The sequence below is a fragment of the Populus trichocarpa genome, chromosome 15 (assembly GCF_000002775.5).
Source record: "Populus trichocarpa isolate Nisqually-1 chromosome 15, P.trichocarpa_v4.1, whole genome shotgun sequence".
NCBI lineage: Eukaryota > Viridiplantae > Streptophyta > Magnoliopsida > Malpighiales > Salicaceae > Populus > Populus trichocarpa.
Window position 1 is genome coordinate 12156920 of NC_037299.2, and position 17806 is coordinate 12174725.

General features: G+C 36.9%; 2 protein-coding genes across 3 annotated transcripts in view; both read right to left on the reverse strand.

The window, feature by feature from the left end:
- LOC18110464 (uncharacterized) overlaps nucleotides 1-17806 on the reverse strand; it is a 35844-nt gene that overhangs the window by 17360 nt on the left and 678 nt on the right. Inside the window, exons 2-3 of one of the 2 annotated variants that reach the window (XM_052447616.1) lie at nucleotides 17392-17602; nucleotides 11654-16709 (exon numbers count right to left, since the gene is read on the reverse strand). The exons of the other annotated variant lie outside the window; for it this stretch is intronic. Of the exons in view, the coding sequence (XP_052303576.1) occupies nucleotides 11938-16709; nucleotides 17392-17602 (4983 nt within the window). The 3' untranslated portion in view covers nucleotides 11654-11937. Of the gene's footprint in view, nucleotides 1-11653; nucleotides 16710-17391; nucleotides 17603-17806 lie in introns of those variants that run through there. 2 annotated transcript variants of the gene reach the window in all.
- LOC18110465 (uncharacterized) overlaps nucleotides 1-17806 on the reverse strand; it is a 38630-nt gene that overhangs the window by 7878 nt on the left and 12946 nt on the right. The gene's annotated exons all lie outside the window — the stretch shown is intronic.

Below are 17806 nucleotides of genomic sequence, written 5' to 3' on the forward strand. Positions count from 1 at the left end.
TGATATAGCTTTTTAAAATATTTTTTATTTAATAATGTATTAAAATTATATTTTTTTATATTAATATATTAAAATAATTTAAAAATATAGCACACCTCATATCAAGCCAAGGGTGTGGATGATTATTTTTTATTCAATTAAATTTTTATAAAAAAAAATAATTAAATTGAAATTTTAAGAAAAAAACTGAACTGAAACCAGTTCAAACCGATCGATTTCGGTTCGTTTTGGTTTTTTAGGATAAAAGCCGGTTTGACTCGGTTTTTCCGATTTTGCTCAGGTTTTTTTCCCGGTTTTTTCGGTTTGGGTTCGGTTCGGTTTTTTCGGTTTGAGGCTTATAAAACCAAAACCGAACCGAATCAGTAGTTTTTTTCAAAATTTTAATCGGTTTAATCAGTTTTTTTCATAGTTCGGTTTTTTCGGTTATTTTTTTTTCAGTTTTCTCAATTTTTTGATTTTTTTGCTCACCGCATCAAGCATACAAAAATCTATTCCTCAAATAATGAACTTTGATGAAATCTTGTAAAAAATAAATAAAGATGTTATAATAAATTAAAATATTATTTGATTTTGTATTTTAGAAGTGTTTTAAAAAAATTGAAATTTTTTTATTTTGTGTTTCTAAATCATTTTAATATGTTTAAATATTTATTTTTTTAAAATATTTTTTTAAAATATTTATATATATATAACAAAAAACACTTAAGAAAACTGCTACCACACGTGTTAGCAGAGGTTATGTTCCATTCCGCCATACGAGACTTTGGTACCAATTTCTTTATACCATGGAAGTGCTTCCACTCTCTCTAAGCCAAGTTGTAGCATTTTCTTTATCAATTCATCAAAATAAAGGCACTGGAATCAGATACTATTCACCGGCACTCCGTAGATAAACCACAACATCAAATCAATGTTGCCTCAGATCATCTGTAATTGTTGGATTCTGATCGATTTTTGGAGCAATTAAAGCTTCCAAAGCATCCTAGACATGAGGAACAAGGGAACATTTTTCAAGCCTCTGCTTTTCATTCAAAAGATGTCCAGGGGAAGCCTTATGGTGGTTCAACAAGAAGATGTGTACAGTTTGCTACTTATTTTAATGTAGTGATTAAGAATCCTTTTATTGAGAATATTTTCTTCTTTACTTGGGAGACGAAACTGCTATTTGCAGGTTTAGGTTCACAAGCAGGGGACTGCTGTAGGGAGGTCTCTAGACCCAACAAAGTTTAATGGCTACAATGAATTGACAACAAAATTGGATCAGATTCTTGAATTCAATGGTAAATTAGCTGCCCCTAACAAAGATAGGCTGATTGTTTCTATTAATGATGAGGGTGATATGATACTTGTAGGAGATTATCCCTGGCTGTAAGAACTCAAACCCGAAGTCCTATTTTTCTGTTCGAACACAAATTGATCGGCAAATCTCATTCACTCTCTTTGTCCTTGAATGATATAAGACTTTAGCACCGACTGCTTTGCTCTGTCCTTAAATGATACAAGGCAAGTTGTAAAATCCTTATTCAGATGCAAGGACTGTATCTCATCTTAATTCCTCCCTTTTCTTTTGTTTGTTTTAAAACATAGATACAACTAGTTTAATTAAGTCAATTACAACTTTGGTTTTTTATGTGTAAAACTCGGTCAAGATTCTATATCCATCGAGTCTCGAGTTAATTTGTGAGTTTAAGCTGGGTTTTAAAATTAGATCCGAGTCAACTTGTGTGGTCACGCTGAGTTTTAAAACATGTGTAGATATTTATGGATTGATATGAAAACTCTATTTACAAAATTCTCTCTTTGTAATTATTGTTTTTCATATAGAGGCAGAATAATAATAATAAAAACCTAATCAGAGTATATATTCAAATGACCATGCGTACAGCTGCAGAGTTAACAAAGCATAAAAAATAGCCAGATTTCATTAGATAGCAGACTAGCTGAATCAGCTTAATAACTGATCCTCTCTTGCATTGATCCAATAGCTCAGACAATTATAGATTATTAACAAAACAAAATTCGGTTAGGCAGATGAATAGTGCTGGATGAAGCAATGGAAAAAAACAGGAGGCTGCAATCTTGGAATTATTACCTGGAGAGAAGCGAAGGGATGGCTGCAGTAAGGAACACCTCATCCTCTAGAAAAGCTCATGTGCTTCATAACAGTCCCCCCAACATGCACAGCACCCATCATGTGTCAATGGATGCCCTAAACTTCTCCAATCCTTCCAAAGCTTACAGTAATCATCAAATGAAGGGTTTTATTTAACATTAACTGCATTGGAGGGGGAGAGAGAGAGAGAGAGAGGTAGAAGAGGGAAGAAATTGGAGGGAGAAACATCACCCCTGTCAGGCAAAAAGCTTGTTTCTACTATGGGATCTTTTCCAAATTTCCCGCGCACTAAACTCTTTGGCTCTGAGCTTTCTGCAGATAGCACTGATAAAAGATAAGTGTCAAGGTTAAAACGTAAAATTAGTTGTAATCCAGTTCATTTAGCTACCAAGTAGAAGGATAAAATCAAATAAAGTTCATTGCAGCAGGGCAAAAATTTACGAAGTGAGGGTTCTTCACAGGCAAGAAAATCCAAAACTCTCACACAAAGAACAATGGCTTCTCTATTGCTCCAGAGCTTAGAACATACCAGCCATGGGATGAAAGATTATGCAAGCTCACCCCCTGCATCTTTGCCCTGCTCAAAATACTCCAGAATGAAGGCACTATTCGACCCAACTTCCCAGGGCTTGTGGAAGACTCACTTGGAGCAATTTGTTCTTCAGCCAACTTTTCTTTGATTGATTGCCTCCCAGATTTCGAAGTTGGATAATCAGAGCTCATGATTCGCAAGAACTGGAACATTGCAAGAAACCAAGTTAAAAACAAAGTTTAAATTGCAGCTAAATTATAATAAAATTATGATAACAACCGAGTTAATTTTCAATATAAATTTTGAGCCGACCTTAATGATTATATAAAGAGAAAGGAATTAAATAACATTAAAGACTCCTAATCATGAGAGAATCCTAAAAAAAAACAACAGCTAATGGAGGGAATAAAGAAAGCAATTCACGGCAGAAATAATTTTTTTTCTCTGTTTTTGTCAATTTTTCAATAGCTATGAACTAAACTTTGGTTCTCGGTTCAAAGAAGTTTTATTTTATTATTATTTTAGATTACGAGAAGAGATATTTTCAACTTCATTTCTGGATATTCAAGTATTTATTTTGCCTAATTTGGTATGTAGTCTATTGTTTTCATTCAAGCTTTTCGAATGATTTATGTAGTAAGTATGCTTTTGTTTTTGTTAATTTTTCAATCTGTAATTGTTGATTTTGATAAAAAAAAAAACAAAATAAATAAATTAGGTTGATCTAACTTTTAAGAATAAGACAAGTAAAAATCATTAAGCTTTTTAACGATAGCTTAGAATACTTGATTGTTTTTCGCTCTTAAAGCCTTTGTCACCGAATATAAAAATTGCTTTTTAATCTTTAATTCAATTGATGTTAGGGAATTAATTAGGACCTTTTTCTAATTAATTTGATCTTTTTCGATCTTCATTGCTCAAAGGAATTTAAGTATTTACTTAAATTAAAAAAATATTTATTTTACTTCGATGATCAATCTCATTTGTTGAAAAGATAATTCATTTGAATCGAGCATAAATACACTAAATTATCTTTTAGTTTTATTTTTAGAATTTTAATTTTCCTTAGTTTCTTATTAATCCCCATTATCTTTATTTCTATTTCTTATAAGAGGAATTAAAACAATTTCCCTTGGAATTGATTTGGCTTTAGTGTCTATGAACCATGACACTCAATCTTGCACGGACCCTAATGTTATGGAGGCTAAGGTTGTGGTTCGTTCTTGTGGACATGACGGGCCTTTTGGAGCTGCTGGTGTTAAGAGATTGAAGAGTATTGGCATGATTGATAGTGTTCCTGGAATGAAAGCACTCGACATGAACGCTGCTGAAGATGCAATTGTTAGGCTTACAAGAGAGATTGTGCCTGGTATGATTGTTACAGGCATGGAAGTTGCAGAAATTGATGGAGCACCAATAATGGATATATATATATATATATATATATATATATATATAAAAGTTCATGTGCAAATCATACTGTTTTATCAAGCTAGTCCTGATTATTAACTTAATTTTTGCAGGGTCCAACATTTGGGGCAATGATGATCTCAGGGCAGAAGGCTGCACACTTGGCTTTGAAGGATTTGGGGCAGCCAAATGCCCAAGACGGGACATTCAGTCTACAGCCAGAGCTTGTGCTTGCTGCCGCTGGGATATTAATTGTCGATGCATGAACACAGTAGGACTTCTTGATTAGAGACTTACATTGTCAAATAAAATAAAAATATTATTTTAATATATTTTTTAATAAAAAATATTTTAAAAAATAATCACTGTTATACTTACAAACACCACATAAAATTTCAGATATAAATCAATTAACTTTTCCTTAATACCATAATCAACGTGATCTTGCACATCAAACGAAAAACAACACTTAACATTAGGTTTAGGTTTTTTATATAAAAAAAATCACTCTTATAACTTAACTTCAGGGTCTTTAACTTAGTTATTTTTATAAATGTTTTAGAGGTATTTTGATTTTTCAATTAATATTAATAATAATTTTTTTTATTTTAACTTTTAATATTAAATTAATTGAGAAATAAATTTCATGTGTGATTTTTTCTTCATTTTATATGTGGTTTTCATGATCTCGAATAAATATCTATATTAAAAAATAATATAAATCATATTTTGAGACCTCACCTAATAATTTAGCCTTTTATGTTGAGATTGTTCTTTGACATCTCATTGATATATGTAAATAATTTTTTTATTGGACACAAATTAAGTAAATGATGTATTTTCCTTTACTAAAGTCAAATCAATTTCACAATTTAAACCCTATTTTTTAAAAAAGAATCAATTAGCGAATCAAATCAATTTAATCTACTAGTAGATTAGTGACAAACTTTTTTAGGTTATTCAATACTTAACAGCTCTATAAGCAATCCTTGAGCCTCTTTATATCTTTCTCAAAATGACCGTAATGATAAACTACTGATACATCTACGTACCAGAACTTTCTCTGATAAGAAATCAGAAACTTAATTTAGAAAAAAGAGCATACTGATCAAGTTTTTATTGCTTCTGCTTTCATTGAAAAAAAGCTTATATTTTCTTCATTTTTCTCCTTCAGCTCTCAGGGAGCTTTGGAAAGAAGAAGGGAAAGAAATGGAGAAGATTCAGGGCGTTCCTAAAGGAAAGAATCTGCTGAAAGTTAAAATCTTGCTACTGTCCAACTTGCACAGACGGCCATCACAAAGCTCGTCTTCTTATCCATTAAGAAGTTTGCTAGAAAGAGTGAAGGAAGCCCATAGACCTTTTTTTGTTTTCCCTTTGCTGCTTTTGTTGTCACGAGTCATGTTCTTTGCAATGATGGGAATTTTCTTTTATCAAGTGTTCTGTTTCATATTAACAATTCAGCCATGAATATCATGCTATATAGATGTGAAATACTGTGTTCTGGAAGAGTTTTTTAGGCAACCATTTCCTTGCCCCATCCACCAATTATCTGACGAAATTTGGATAAATCTGATGTTGGTGTTCAATTGAAAGTGACATTGTTCGGAAGCGGAATACGCATTGTTAAATAATATTTATATAGTCTTATTTATTAAGGGTAGAATAGTACTTTCAGTTTAACCTATATATACTTTATTTGTATTTAGGTTAAGACTAAACACTCATAATATACAGATTATTCAGAATTCTAGCCTCCTTTTTGTGTTTAATCTTAATTATTTTAACAAGGTATCAGAGCTGGTTTTATAGAACGAGACTTAATCCCGAACACAACTTCACGGATCCAACTTTGGAGTGAGATTTTGTCTTCTGCTTCTGCAAAATTTGGTATTTCGTCAATTTCTGCAATTATTTTGGTATTTCGTCTTCCCTTCAGCTTTTACAATTTGGTATTTGCGTTCAGTTTCTACAAATTTGTTTTGTGTTTTGGAGTAATCATATAATTTTGAGAAGATATTTGTTTAGTTTCTGCAATCTCTGTTCAATTTCTGCAATTTGGTATTTTGTTTTCCGCTGCTTTTGCATTTCTCTGTGATTGTTGATTATGGCTACTGAAAGAGATGATTTGATTCAGTCTGTGAGTGTGAGGTTGGATGGGAAGAACTATTCGTATTGGAGCTATGTAATGCAAAATTTTCTTAAGGGTAAGAAGATGTAGGGGGTATGTTAGTGGAACTTATATGATACCTAAGAATATTGAGGAGGGGGATGCTGTTTTGATAGATACATGGGAAATAAATAATGCAAAGATCATTAATTGGATCAACAATTCTGTTGAGCATTCGATAGGTACGCAGTTGGCGAAGTATGAGACAACAAAAGAGGTTTGGGATCATCTGCAAAGGTTATTCACGCAATCAAATTTTGCAAAACAGTATCAATTAGAGAATGACATACGAGCTCTTCATCAGAAGAATATGAGTATTCAAGAGTTTTATTTTGCTATGACAGATCTTTGGGATCAATTGACTCTACATAATCGACATAATTAAAGGCATGTGGTGCCTATATTGAGCGTAGAGAGCAGCAACGATTGGTACAATTTTTAACAGCACTTCGTAGTGACTTCGAAGGACTTAGAGGTTCAATTCTGCATCGTTCTTCACTACCTTCTGTTGACTCTGTTGTCAGTGAGTTATTGGCTGAAGAAATAAGTCTTCAGTCTTATTCTGAAAAGGGAATTCTTTCTGCTTCAAATCCTTCTGTACTAGCAGTACCTTCTAAGCCATTCTCTAATCATCATAACAAGCCTTACACAAGGGTTGGCTTCGATGAGTGCAGTTTCTGTAAGCAGAAAGGTCATTGGAAGGCTCAATGTCCTAAGTTAAGACAATAGAATCAAGCTTGGAAGTCTGGCAATCAGTCACAATCGAATGTTCATAGACCACCTCAGGGTTATAAAGCACCACACCATAATACTGCAGCAGTAGCTTCCCCAGGCTCTATTACCGATCCCAAGACTTTGGCTGAGCAATTTCAGAAGTTTCTCTCCTTGCAGCCACAAGCAATGTCCGCTTCTTCTTTCATAGGTCAGTTGCCTCATAGTTCCTCAGGTATGTCACACTCTGAATGGGTCTTGGATTCTAGTGCTTCCCATCACATATCTCCAGATTCCTCATCTTTTACCTCTGTGTCCCCTTTGTCCTCCATTCCTGTTATGGCTGCTGATGGCACTCCTATGCCCTTAGCAGGTGTTGGTTCTGTTGTCACACCTCACTTGTCTCTCCCTAATGTTTATCTTATTCCAAAACTCAAATTGAATCTTGCGTCTGTTGGTCAAATATGTGATTCTGGTGATTATTTAGTCATGTTTTCTGGTTCTTTTTGTTGTGTACAGGATCTGCAGTCTCATAAGCTGATTGGGACAGGTCGTAGGGAGAATGAACTATATATTTTGGATGAGTTAAAAGTATCAGTTGCTGCTGTTGCCGCTGCTACTACTACTGTTGATTTGTCTTCCTTTCGTTTGAGTCTTTCATCTTCTAGTTTTTATTTATGGCATTCCCGTCTAGGTCATGTTTCGTCTTCTCGTTTGAGATTTTTGGCATCCACGGGAGCTTTAGGAAATTTGAAAACTTGTGACATTTTTTATTGTAGTGGATGTAAACTGGCAAAATTTTCTGCTTTACCTTTTAATCGAAGTATTTCTATTTCTTCTTCACCATTTGATTTGATTCATTTTGATGTATGAGGACCTTCTCATGTTGCCACAAAAGGAGGGTCTTGATATTATGTCTCTTTTATTGATGATCATACTCGTTATTGTTGGGTTTATTTAATGAAACATCGTTCTGAATTCTTTGAGATATATGCAGCTTTTCGAGCTCTTATCAAAACGCAACATTCTGTTGTGATCAAATGCTTTAGGTGTGATTTGGGTGGGGAATACACCTCTAATAAATTTTGCCAATTGTTTGCCTTAGATTGAACCATCCACCAAACTTCATGTACAGATACTCCTGAGCAAAATGGTGTTGCTGAAAAAAAACATAGGCACATTGTCGAAACTGCTCGTTCTCTCTTATTGTCTGCTTTTGTTCCTAGTGAGTTTTTGGAAGAAGTTGTTCTTACTGCTGTAAGTTTAATTAATACAATTGCATCTTCTCATAGTTCGGGTCTATCTCCTTTTGAAAAGTTATATGGGTATGTCCCTGATTATTCCTCATTTAGAGTCTTTGGTTGTACTTGTTTCGTTCTTCGTCCTCATGTAGAACGCAGTAAGTTATCCTCTCGATCCGCTATTTGTGTCTTTCTGGGTTATAGTGAAGGTAAAAAAAGGTATCGTTGTTTTGATCCAATAACTCAGAAACTTTATGTCTCGTCATGTTGTCTTCCTTGAGTATATACCTTTCTTTTCTATTCTATCCACTACTCATAACCTGACTAAAGCTGATATTATTCATATAGATCCCTTTTTTTTAGGATTCTGGTAATGATACCTCTCCCCATGTTCGATCAATTTGTACTCATAACTCTGCAGGTACTGGTACTTTACTCTCTAGCACACCTGAAGCTTCATTCTCATCTACAGCCCCTCAAGCTTCATCTGAAATTGTGGATCCGCCTCCACGTCAGTCCATTCGAATTCTTAAATCCACAAAACTACCAGATTTTGCTTATTCTTGTTATTCTTCATCATTTACTTCTTTTTTAGCTTCTATTCATTGCCTCTTTGAGCCTTCTTCCTATAAAGAGGCAATTCTTGATCCGCTTTGGCAGCAAACTATGGATGAGGAACTTTCTGCTTTGCATAAGATAAATACTTGGGATCTAGTTCCTCTACCTCCTGGTAAGAGTGTTATTGGTTGTCGTTGGGTGTATAAGATCAAGACTAATTCTGATGGGTCTATTGAGCGATACAAAGCTAGGCTGGTTGCAAAAGGATACTCTCAACAGTATGGTACGGACTATGATGAGACATTTGCCCCAGTTGTAAAAATGACTACTATTCGTACTCTTATTGTCATAGCTTCGATTCGTCAATGACATATTTCTCAGCTTGATGTTAAAAATGTCTTCTTGAATGGAGATCTTCAAAAAGAAGTTTATATGACACCCCTCCTGGTATTTCACATGACTCTGGATGTGTTTGTAAACTTAAGAAAGCATTATATGGTCTCAAACAAGCACCCTGTGCTTGGTTTGAGAAATTCTCTATTGTGATCTCATCTCTTGGCTTTGTTTCTAGCAGTCATGATTCTGCTCTTTTTATTAAGTGCACTGATGCAGGTCGTATCATTCTGTCTTTATATGTTGATGACATGATTATTACTGGTGATGACATTGATGGTATTTCAGTTTTGAAGACAGAGTTAGCTAGACGATTTGAAATGAAGGATTTGGGTTATCTTCGATATTTCCTGGGTATTGAGGTAGCATACTCACCTAGAGGTTACCTTCTTTCTCGGTCGAAATATGTTGCAGATATTCTTGAGCGAGCTAGACTTACTGATAACAAGACTGTAGATACTCCCATTGAAGTTAACGCAAGGTACTCTTCTTCTGATGGTTTACCTTTGATAGATCCTACTTTATATCGCACTATTGTTGGGAGTTTGGTATATCTCACCATTACTCGTCCAGATATTGCATATGTTGTTCATGTTGTTCATGTTGTTAGTCAGTTTGTTGCTTCTCCTACTACTGTTCACTGGGCAACTGTTCTTTGTATTTTGTGATATCTTCGGGGTACAGTTTTTTAGAGTCTTTTACTTTCATCCACCTCTTCCTTGGAGTTGCGTGCATACTCTGATGCTGATCATGGTAGTGATCCCACAGATCACAAGTTTGTTACCGGGTTCTGTATCTTTTTAGGTGATTCTCTTATTTCTTGGAATAGCAAGAAACATTCTATTGTTTCTCAATCATCCACCGAAGCAGAATATCGTGCCATTGCATCTACTACCAAAGAGATTGTTTGGTTACGTTGGTTACTTGCTGATATGGGAGTTTTCTTTTCTCATCCTACTCCTATGTATTGTGACAACCAGAGTTCTATTCAGATTGCTCACAACTCGGTTTTTCAAGAGCGAACTAAGCACATTGAGATCGATTGTCATCTTACTCGTCATCATCTCAAGCATGGCACCATTGCTTTGCCTTTTGTTTCTTCTTCCTTGCAGATTGCAGATTTCTTTACCAAGGCACATTCCATCTCTCGTTTTCGTTTTCTGGTTGGCAAACTCTCGATGCTTGTAGCTGCCGCATCGTGAGTTTGAGAGGAGATGTTAAATAATATTTATGTAGTCTTATTTATTAAGGGTAGAGTAGTACTTTCATTTTAACCTATATATACTTTATTTGTATTTAGGTTAAGACTAAGCACTTATAATATACAGATTATTCAGATTCTACCCTTCTTTTTGTGTTTGATCTTAATTATTTTAACAATCAAGACCTTTTGGAGATCCTAATGATGTTTGCCTCTTTCGATAGAAGATTCACAAGATATTGAAGTTCCGAAGGACTGCTGTGCAATTTGGATGAGTTTTGAAAAACCTATCATCCCGAGTGACAAATATTCAGATTCTTGGGCTTCAACAGAAACCTGAGCGTTCCCTTGATGAATTCCAGCAACTGAGCCAATTTGATCAGCTCAGAAGGTGCCCTTATCTGATGCTGTCCATAATACTACTCCAGATATTATCCTTCAGCAAAATGCGACTGAAATTCGATAGGACACAGTTCCACCGCTCTCCATACCTGCCACTTTCGTAAGAGGCCTCACTATATCCCTAATATATTGTGTTTTGCTCAGTCTTGCATTCACTTTTTCCCCTGAAGATAGACGCATACTATAGCTTTACACTGGTTTCATTTCAAGGACAGAGAACCTAACTAAAAACACTTTTATCTGCGGGTATGTCAGAAAAAGTTGATGATGGTGATTATACTTCATGGTTTTCTCCAAAATATTCAATTGCTACTAACCACCTTGTTAGGAGGCCAGAGACTCTATACTTCATGGTTTTATCCATTGTTTGGAAAGCAATTTTATTTCTAATCCAAGAGACAGAAGGAAGAAATTATGTGTTCTTCCAAAATGCTTATGACAAATCCACAAAATCTTCATCAAAGATCTCGGACTGTCAATATTTTTGGTACTCACTATTTGCTCATATCAAACAAACAGCAAGTTTATATACCTCAAAGACTCAAACAATGAACTTGGCTAAATTCTATTACGAGGCAATTATGGCACATAAAACCACGTGAGCAGTACTATATCGATTTTCCATATGCAAAGCTCTGTGATAGGAGTTCTCGAATTAGAATGCTGATTGCATGATTTCTGTTATTTGCTCTGTTGCATGCATGACAGTCGGATGCCTGCTGATAAAACACGATCATGTATAGCAATATCGAGCTCCACTTTTGTCCTGCAATGCAGTTGTGTTGGGCCTATATGCCTCTAAATCTTATAATATTTCTTAGCACAAACAGAGATCTACCAAGAATCATCCCACGTAGAAAAATTAAATCAAAATGGCATAAGGACATGCATGCGTTCCGCGCACACAGGGGCAGGGGCAGAACACTTCCATCAAACATATTTAAGTACACACCATTTTATAATTCAAAATGACCATGCATACAGCTGCAAAGCAAACAAAGCTGAAAAACACCCACCCAAGTTCACTAGATAGTAGACTGACTGAACCAGCTTAACCGCTGAACTCCCTAACATATTTGATCCAATAGTTCAGACCATCATACATATTAACAAAATTATACTTGCTTAGACAGATAAATGGTGCTGGAAGAAGCAAAGGACAAAAACAGAAGCTTGTGAACTTGTAACTATTAAGGGGTTCACACGTACCTAAACAGAAGGGAAGGCAGCATTAAGGAACTCCTCGTCCTCCAGAAAAGTTTGAAGATTATTAGATTTCATCAAGAATTGAACAGCTTGTTCATCAAAATTCAGGAGGAAAGCCAACTTGATCAGTTCAGAGAGTGCTTTTATTTGATCTTCTTTATCCCATAACACCCCCCGAGCTATTACTTCAGAAAAAGAGGTTGCATATTCAATAAGATTTTTCTGGCCGCCAGCTTTATCCATCTTCTGTGTGAAAAACTTTGAACACTCTTTATCCCAGCGAATCATACGGCTTGCTTTCACCTTCAGAGGTTCCCCGTCAGAAAGCAATAAACTATAGCTTACAGTAATTGGCTCCATAGTCTCCAGCACCTTAAGATTCAGGAGGCACTGGACAGCTCCATGCCTCTTTGTTGCTTCCATATCAAGAGAAGGATCTGCTAGAAAGCCAAGAATCAGTCTAATCAGCTCCTTTCCAATCCCACCATCCCTCGAATCCATCTGACTAAGTTCTACACCATCTGCCAATGACACTTCTTCCTTCAGCACTGATTCAGATATAGTGCGAACCCCAATTTTCCTGTAGACTTCAAGCAACCTAGTTCGCGGCAAAGAAGGCAAGTTTGGCTGAGGACACCAGACAAATATCGGGTGGAGCCATGAGAACTTCTCAAATAGGTCCTTTAGTAGAAGGTCATCAGCAATAAAAACATCACTCTTGCTGGACAACAAGATTTCACCAGAGCCCAAAACAACAGGTAGCTTAACCAAATCATCAGCAAGGGTTCTCTCTGTCCTTGAGCTCCTTTGCATCATAACACACTCCCAAAAAGCACAGCACTCAGCATGTGTCAATGGTCTTCCTAAACTTTCCCAAACCTTCCAAAGCTTACAGTAATCATCAAATGAAGGATTGGATTTAACATTAAATGAACTGGAGAAGAAATGAAGTAATTTTGGCTTATAATGATTCTCCAATACATTCAGCTGCAGACCAAAGAGACCATTTTTGTCATGCAGAGCACATTCTTCTGGGTCAACCCACATTCCATTCTCAAGTCCATCTGGAATCCAAATCTTTCTGGTAGCATCACTATCTGGTTTCCACTTATTTTCTCTCAGACAATCATATACTCGAACTATAGTGTCGAATTCAGAATGGGAATCAAGATGTCTGGCAAGCAATGAGCAAACCTTTTCTTCATCAACTCCTATTGCACTGAGCTCTTTTGAATACAATTTGATGTCAGAACCATAAAAATCTTCATCAATGAATGGTCCATCAGTAGGCCTCACGTGGGAACTCCACCGGGAATTGAACAAACAGCAGTTACCCGGAGACCTGAAACCAGCATGGGTCTTTAACCATCCTCGAGAAATATTTTTCAGAAAAGCATCGGGAAAGGAGTAGTCCTTTTCCTGCAGTAAAGCACGGATGCATTCCAGTAATGAAAGCACATTCCCGGGAGCTATGTCACGTGGATTTTGAGGAAAGCAAAGACCAGCAGCCACAAACTTCACACCGGCTTTAAATTCAACAACGACCCCCATACTCTTCAGCTCCTTTCGATACTCATGAATGCCATTCCCATAGTATTTGTCTCTGTCATCGATAAACGGAAGGCGAGTGATTGGATAAATTAACTCCCACTCAGGACCGAACAGAATACAATCTCTTGGAGATCTATAATCACCAAGCCGAGTCCGCAGCCATTTCACCTCGCGGATGCACTTCTTAAGATCTGAAGGAAATTTGTTTGGAGTTCCCTTCAGTTTTCTGTAGCATGATATGAATGAAAACACATTTTCCTTTGTAATGGAAGACAAAGATGCCCGCTTCATAAAAGTGTGAACAAACACTCTGACAGCATCCTCAAAGTCTACCTTTACTCCCAGCTCCTTCAACTCCGTATCGTGAAACATGATGCTGCTTCCATAGAAATTACTATCAACCAACGGGAAACCATCAAAAACCTTTAGAAGACAACCCCATTCAGGATGAAACAAGAAACATTCGCCAGGACATTTGTAACCTAAGTTTGTCTTTAAGCATTTTGTACTTTTCACTGCATTAACTAGTTTGTGAGCAGAACTAGAATGATGCATGCAATCCAAAACCAGAAGAAAGGCCTCCTTTGTCAGAGTAGATAAGCATGAAGGCGATTTAAAGCAATCAACAACCAATTGATAACTTCCATTGAAGCCAACGACAACGCCAAGCAACTTGAGTTCTGGTTTGAAAACAAGGATGTCCTCGCCATAGTAATCTTGATCGATGAAAGGGATGGCACTAATTTGCCTCGCAGTTGTCCACTCCTGATCATATAGAACAGATCCAACCGGAGACCTATCACCCCAACAAGTTCTTAGCCACCTTTTTTGTTTAATTGTGCCAATGAATTTATCTAGAGAAAGAAGATTCATCCTCAAAAATCTGATGAAATTCAGTATGGAGATAACATTGCTTTTAGTTAAAGCGGATGAAGCTGCCAAAGACATGAGATGGTTCCCGATAAATTCACATGCCTCTCCATACTCAAACATGACCCCAACTGTCCGTAGCTCCTCTCTATACTCAGTAATTTTAAGACCATAAAAACCCTGATCTATCAAAGGAATATCAACAAGCACAGATGCACTCTGCAAAATGCTTCCCCAGTTTGAGCTTCTGTTGCTCGAAGCAAGTAGGAACGACTGTGATGGTGGTTTGTAACCAGGAGAGCCATTCATGGTAGTTTTCAGCCAGCTACCCTCTTGTATGCAAGCCATGAACCTTGCTGGAATGCCAATTCCACTCCGTTTCAGCTCACGAATCCAATCCAACAGCAGAAATGCATTTTGTTTGGTAAGTGGTGTTGATGCAGTAGGTATTCCAGCATTGGGGGGAGATATGTGAGGAATATCAGAAGCCTTAACATAATCTTTAAGGAAATTCATGAGTTGGTTTCCCACCGTGCTTGTGCCAGCAAAACATGCAGGATGCAAGTAGTCTTCTCCTAACTCAACATAGCTTTCTCCCCTCCAAGGATTAGAACCAATCAATTGCACCCATTTGCTTTCAGTAGCTGGGACTAGAACCGCATTCCTTGCTTTGATCACATGGCCATAGCTATCAACAAGTGGCATTTTACCACACAAAGAAACAACTTCCCTTTCCGATAGATAATCATTTAAGAATGAGTGATATAAGAAGTGAGCATAGGCAATGACAAGTTTCTGGTTGCAACTGACTTGATCTCCGTAGAGATCTGCATAATGATATACGCTTAAAGCTTTGATTTTAATCATGTCTACAAGCCATTTTAACACCAGTTCTTTGTTAGATGATGAACAGATAGCTTCTTGTGTGGTTCTTGGCACAAAAAAATGATTTGCCATGCATCGGAACTCTCTGTTCCAATCAATCAACCATGAGACACGAGAAGACTTCGGTGATAGGCACACAGTTTTACCATGCGGTTGAGCAGATTCATTAACAGAGCACAAAGACACGCTCCCATCAGTACCCACATATTTAATTAGTGGAATGTTCCCCATGCCTGTGCTGTGAAACTCGGACTGCCAATTAACAGCAAGGAAATGAAGAAGCTCCAAGTACGTTTCCTCTGAGACTCCCATTACAATATTAGAGCCTTGAATGCACTTTACATACCAATCACTGCTTACCGGTCTCACCCCCAAGAAATCCAGTATGTCATCATACTCTGGCTTATCAAATGAAGAATTCAGAACATAGCAACCATGGGATGAAAGTTTGTGCAAGCTCACTCCTTGCTCCCCTGTCTTCTTCAGTATATTCCAGAAAGCAGGCATTAATCGGCCAACTTCACGTGGTTTATGAAAGAACTGTTGTGCTGTGTATGACTCACTTGGAATGATATCCTTTTCAGCCAGCTTCGCTTTAATTGATTCCCTCACTGAATTCAACTTTTCAAAGGGGGACTTATGGACCGGCAAGAACTTGAACATTCGAGGCAAACTAGATACTGGTGCACCATCCACTGTTTTGACTAATGAGACTAATGCTTCGATAAAAGCAAAGGGAACACAATCAAGAATTCCCTGGTTCCATATGTTGTCCCATCGTATTGTTTCCCTTGATGATGCTAGAATAAAATCTGCTTGAATTATGAAGGGAAAGTCGGTCACCATCTCGGTTGGAAGAAATGCATATATTCCAGGGGAGTACTTCATTCCCCTATGGAGGCGCTCTCCATTAGGAAAAGCCAAAGTGATCACCCAATCGTCCACTCCCATTCTCATGTCGACTCTGTTTTCCGGCCTGACAGGAAATTTCTGCTTCCACAAGTAGTAGCTGCATTCTTTTTCAAATTCATCACTGTTTTCATCTGCAGACAGATGGAGTGTGTAGGACTCGGCATCCATGTTTTTCCTTTCCATGAAATTTGTCTCTTTGGTAATAGCTACTGCACTAACAGTGTTGAGCCTGGGATCCGCGTTTTCTTCCCTGACAGAAAGGCGTTTTATCTTTGAAAGGAACAGCAGGATTTCAGGATGAATACTCGACAGCTGCTGCTTCACGGGGTTCACCTTGTCAGGCTTCAGAGGCAAAATCAGTGTAGTAGTTGGGAGGGTAGAAGCGGAACCATAAATCTGTTTTATGTCAGAAAGAGATGGGTTATTATCAACCCATTCAGGAACTATGTATCCAAGATTGCAGTGTGGACAGGGCTTTTCATTGAATCGTATCTGATAGCCATTGCTGAATATGTAAGGCTGAGCAGCAATAAGAAACACACTCTTGAATCCAATTCCTGCATACCAAACCGAAATAAAGTTTATTAGAACAGAATTGAAGATAAATAAGAGGTGTCTCAATAATGGATTGCTAAATGGTACAGTTGCAAACCCTATCCACCTCTATCATGATTTATTAGCCAGCTCATGGTCATTCCATGAGCTCTCCATTAGTCCAGTATGGTTAATGCAGTAGTAACCTGTGTTCCAAAGTTGAAAAGATCTTCTGTTCATATCTTTTCATTCTTTTTCCAGCCCTTAATTTTTACTTTTTTTAAGTAAACTGATCTCTCCTGAACTACCTTTCTTGAATGCATCATGTCACAACCCATACTGCCATACATATGCTTTGCATGTTTGTGTTGTGCTTCGCTCAACGCCTTGGCAATGCAATGTTTAAGCAGACATGTTTACTAGGTTCAATTAGTTGAGTTTACATACAAAACCACAGGGGTTTACTAGTTTCTAATATGCTTGGTTGCAAGTTTTTCATTTGTCGTTGAAGCAAATATAGACTAAAAAACAAAAATGTACTAAAACACATTCAGAATCAGGATCCCTGATCCAGCAGAAGCTATAAGACTCTAGCCAGTCACACAACCGAGAAACAACACGACACAAGCAATAAGCCGGCAGCTCGGAAGTGCGCACAACTTATAAAATACACTGTTGCACAAGAAATTGAGCAAGGAAAAATACCTTTCTCCCCAATATAGCCACGCTTCCGGTTCCCTTTCTTAGTGGAATTTCCAACATTGCAAATGGACTCGATATTTTTTGCAGAAAAACCCTTCTCATTATTGAACATGAGCAAAGTAGCAGGCGCACCAGTGTTTGTTATATCTCGAGATGTTATGACAAACTCAAGTGAAGGATCCACCCGTTCCAAGTATTCATTATCTTCAGCATTCTGTGAAAGGAAAATTCACCTTGGAATCAAAGGATAGTGAACTATGCATATTATATCAGATCAAAATAACTGCTACAAAAATTAAAATATCCAAAATTTTAACATGAAAAATGCACAATATTTTTTTTATCAAATTCAACAAATTATGATGATAGCAATTCATTCCTTCTTCATTTTTATTAACTGCTAAAGACCTTGAATGAT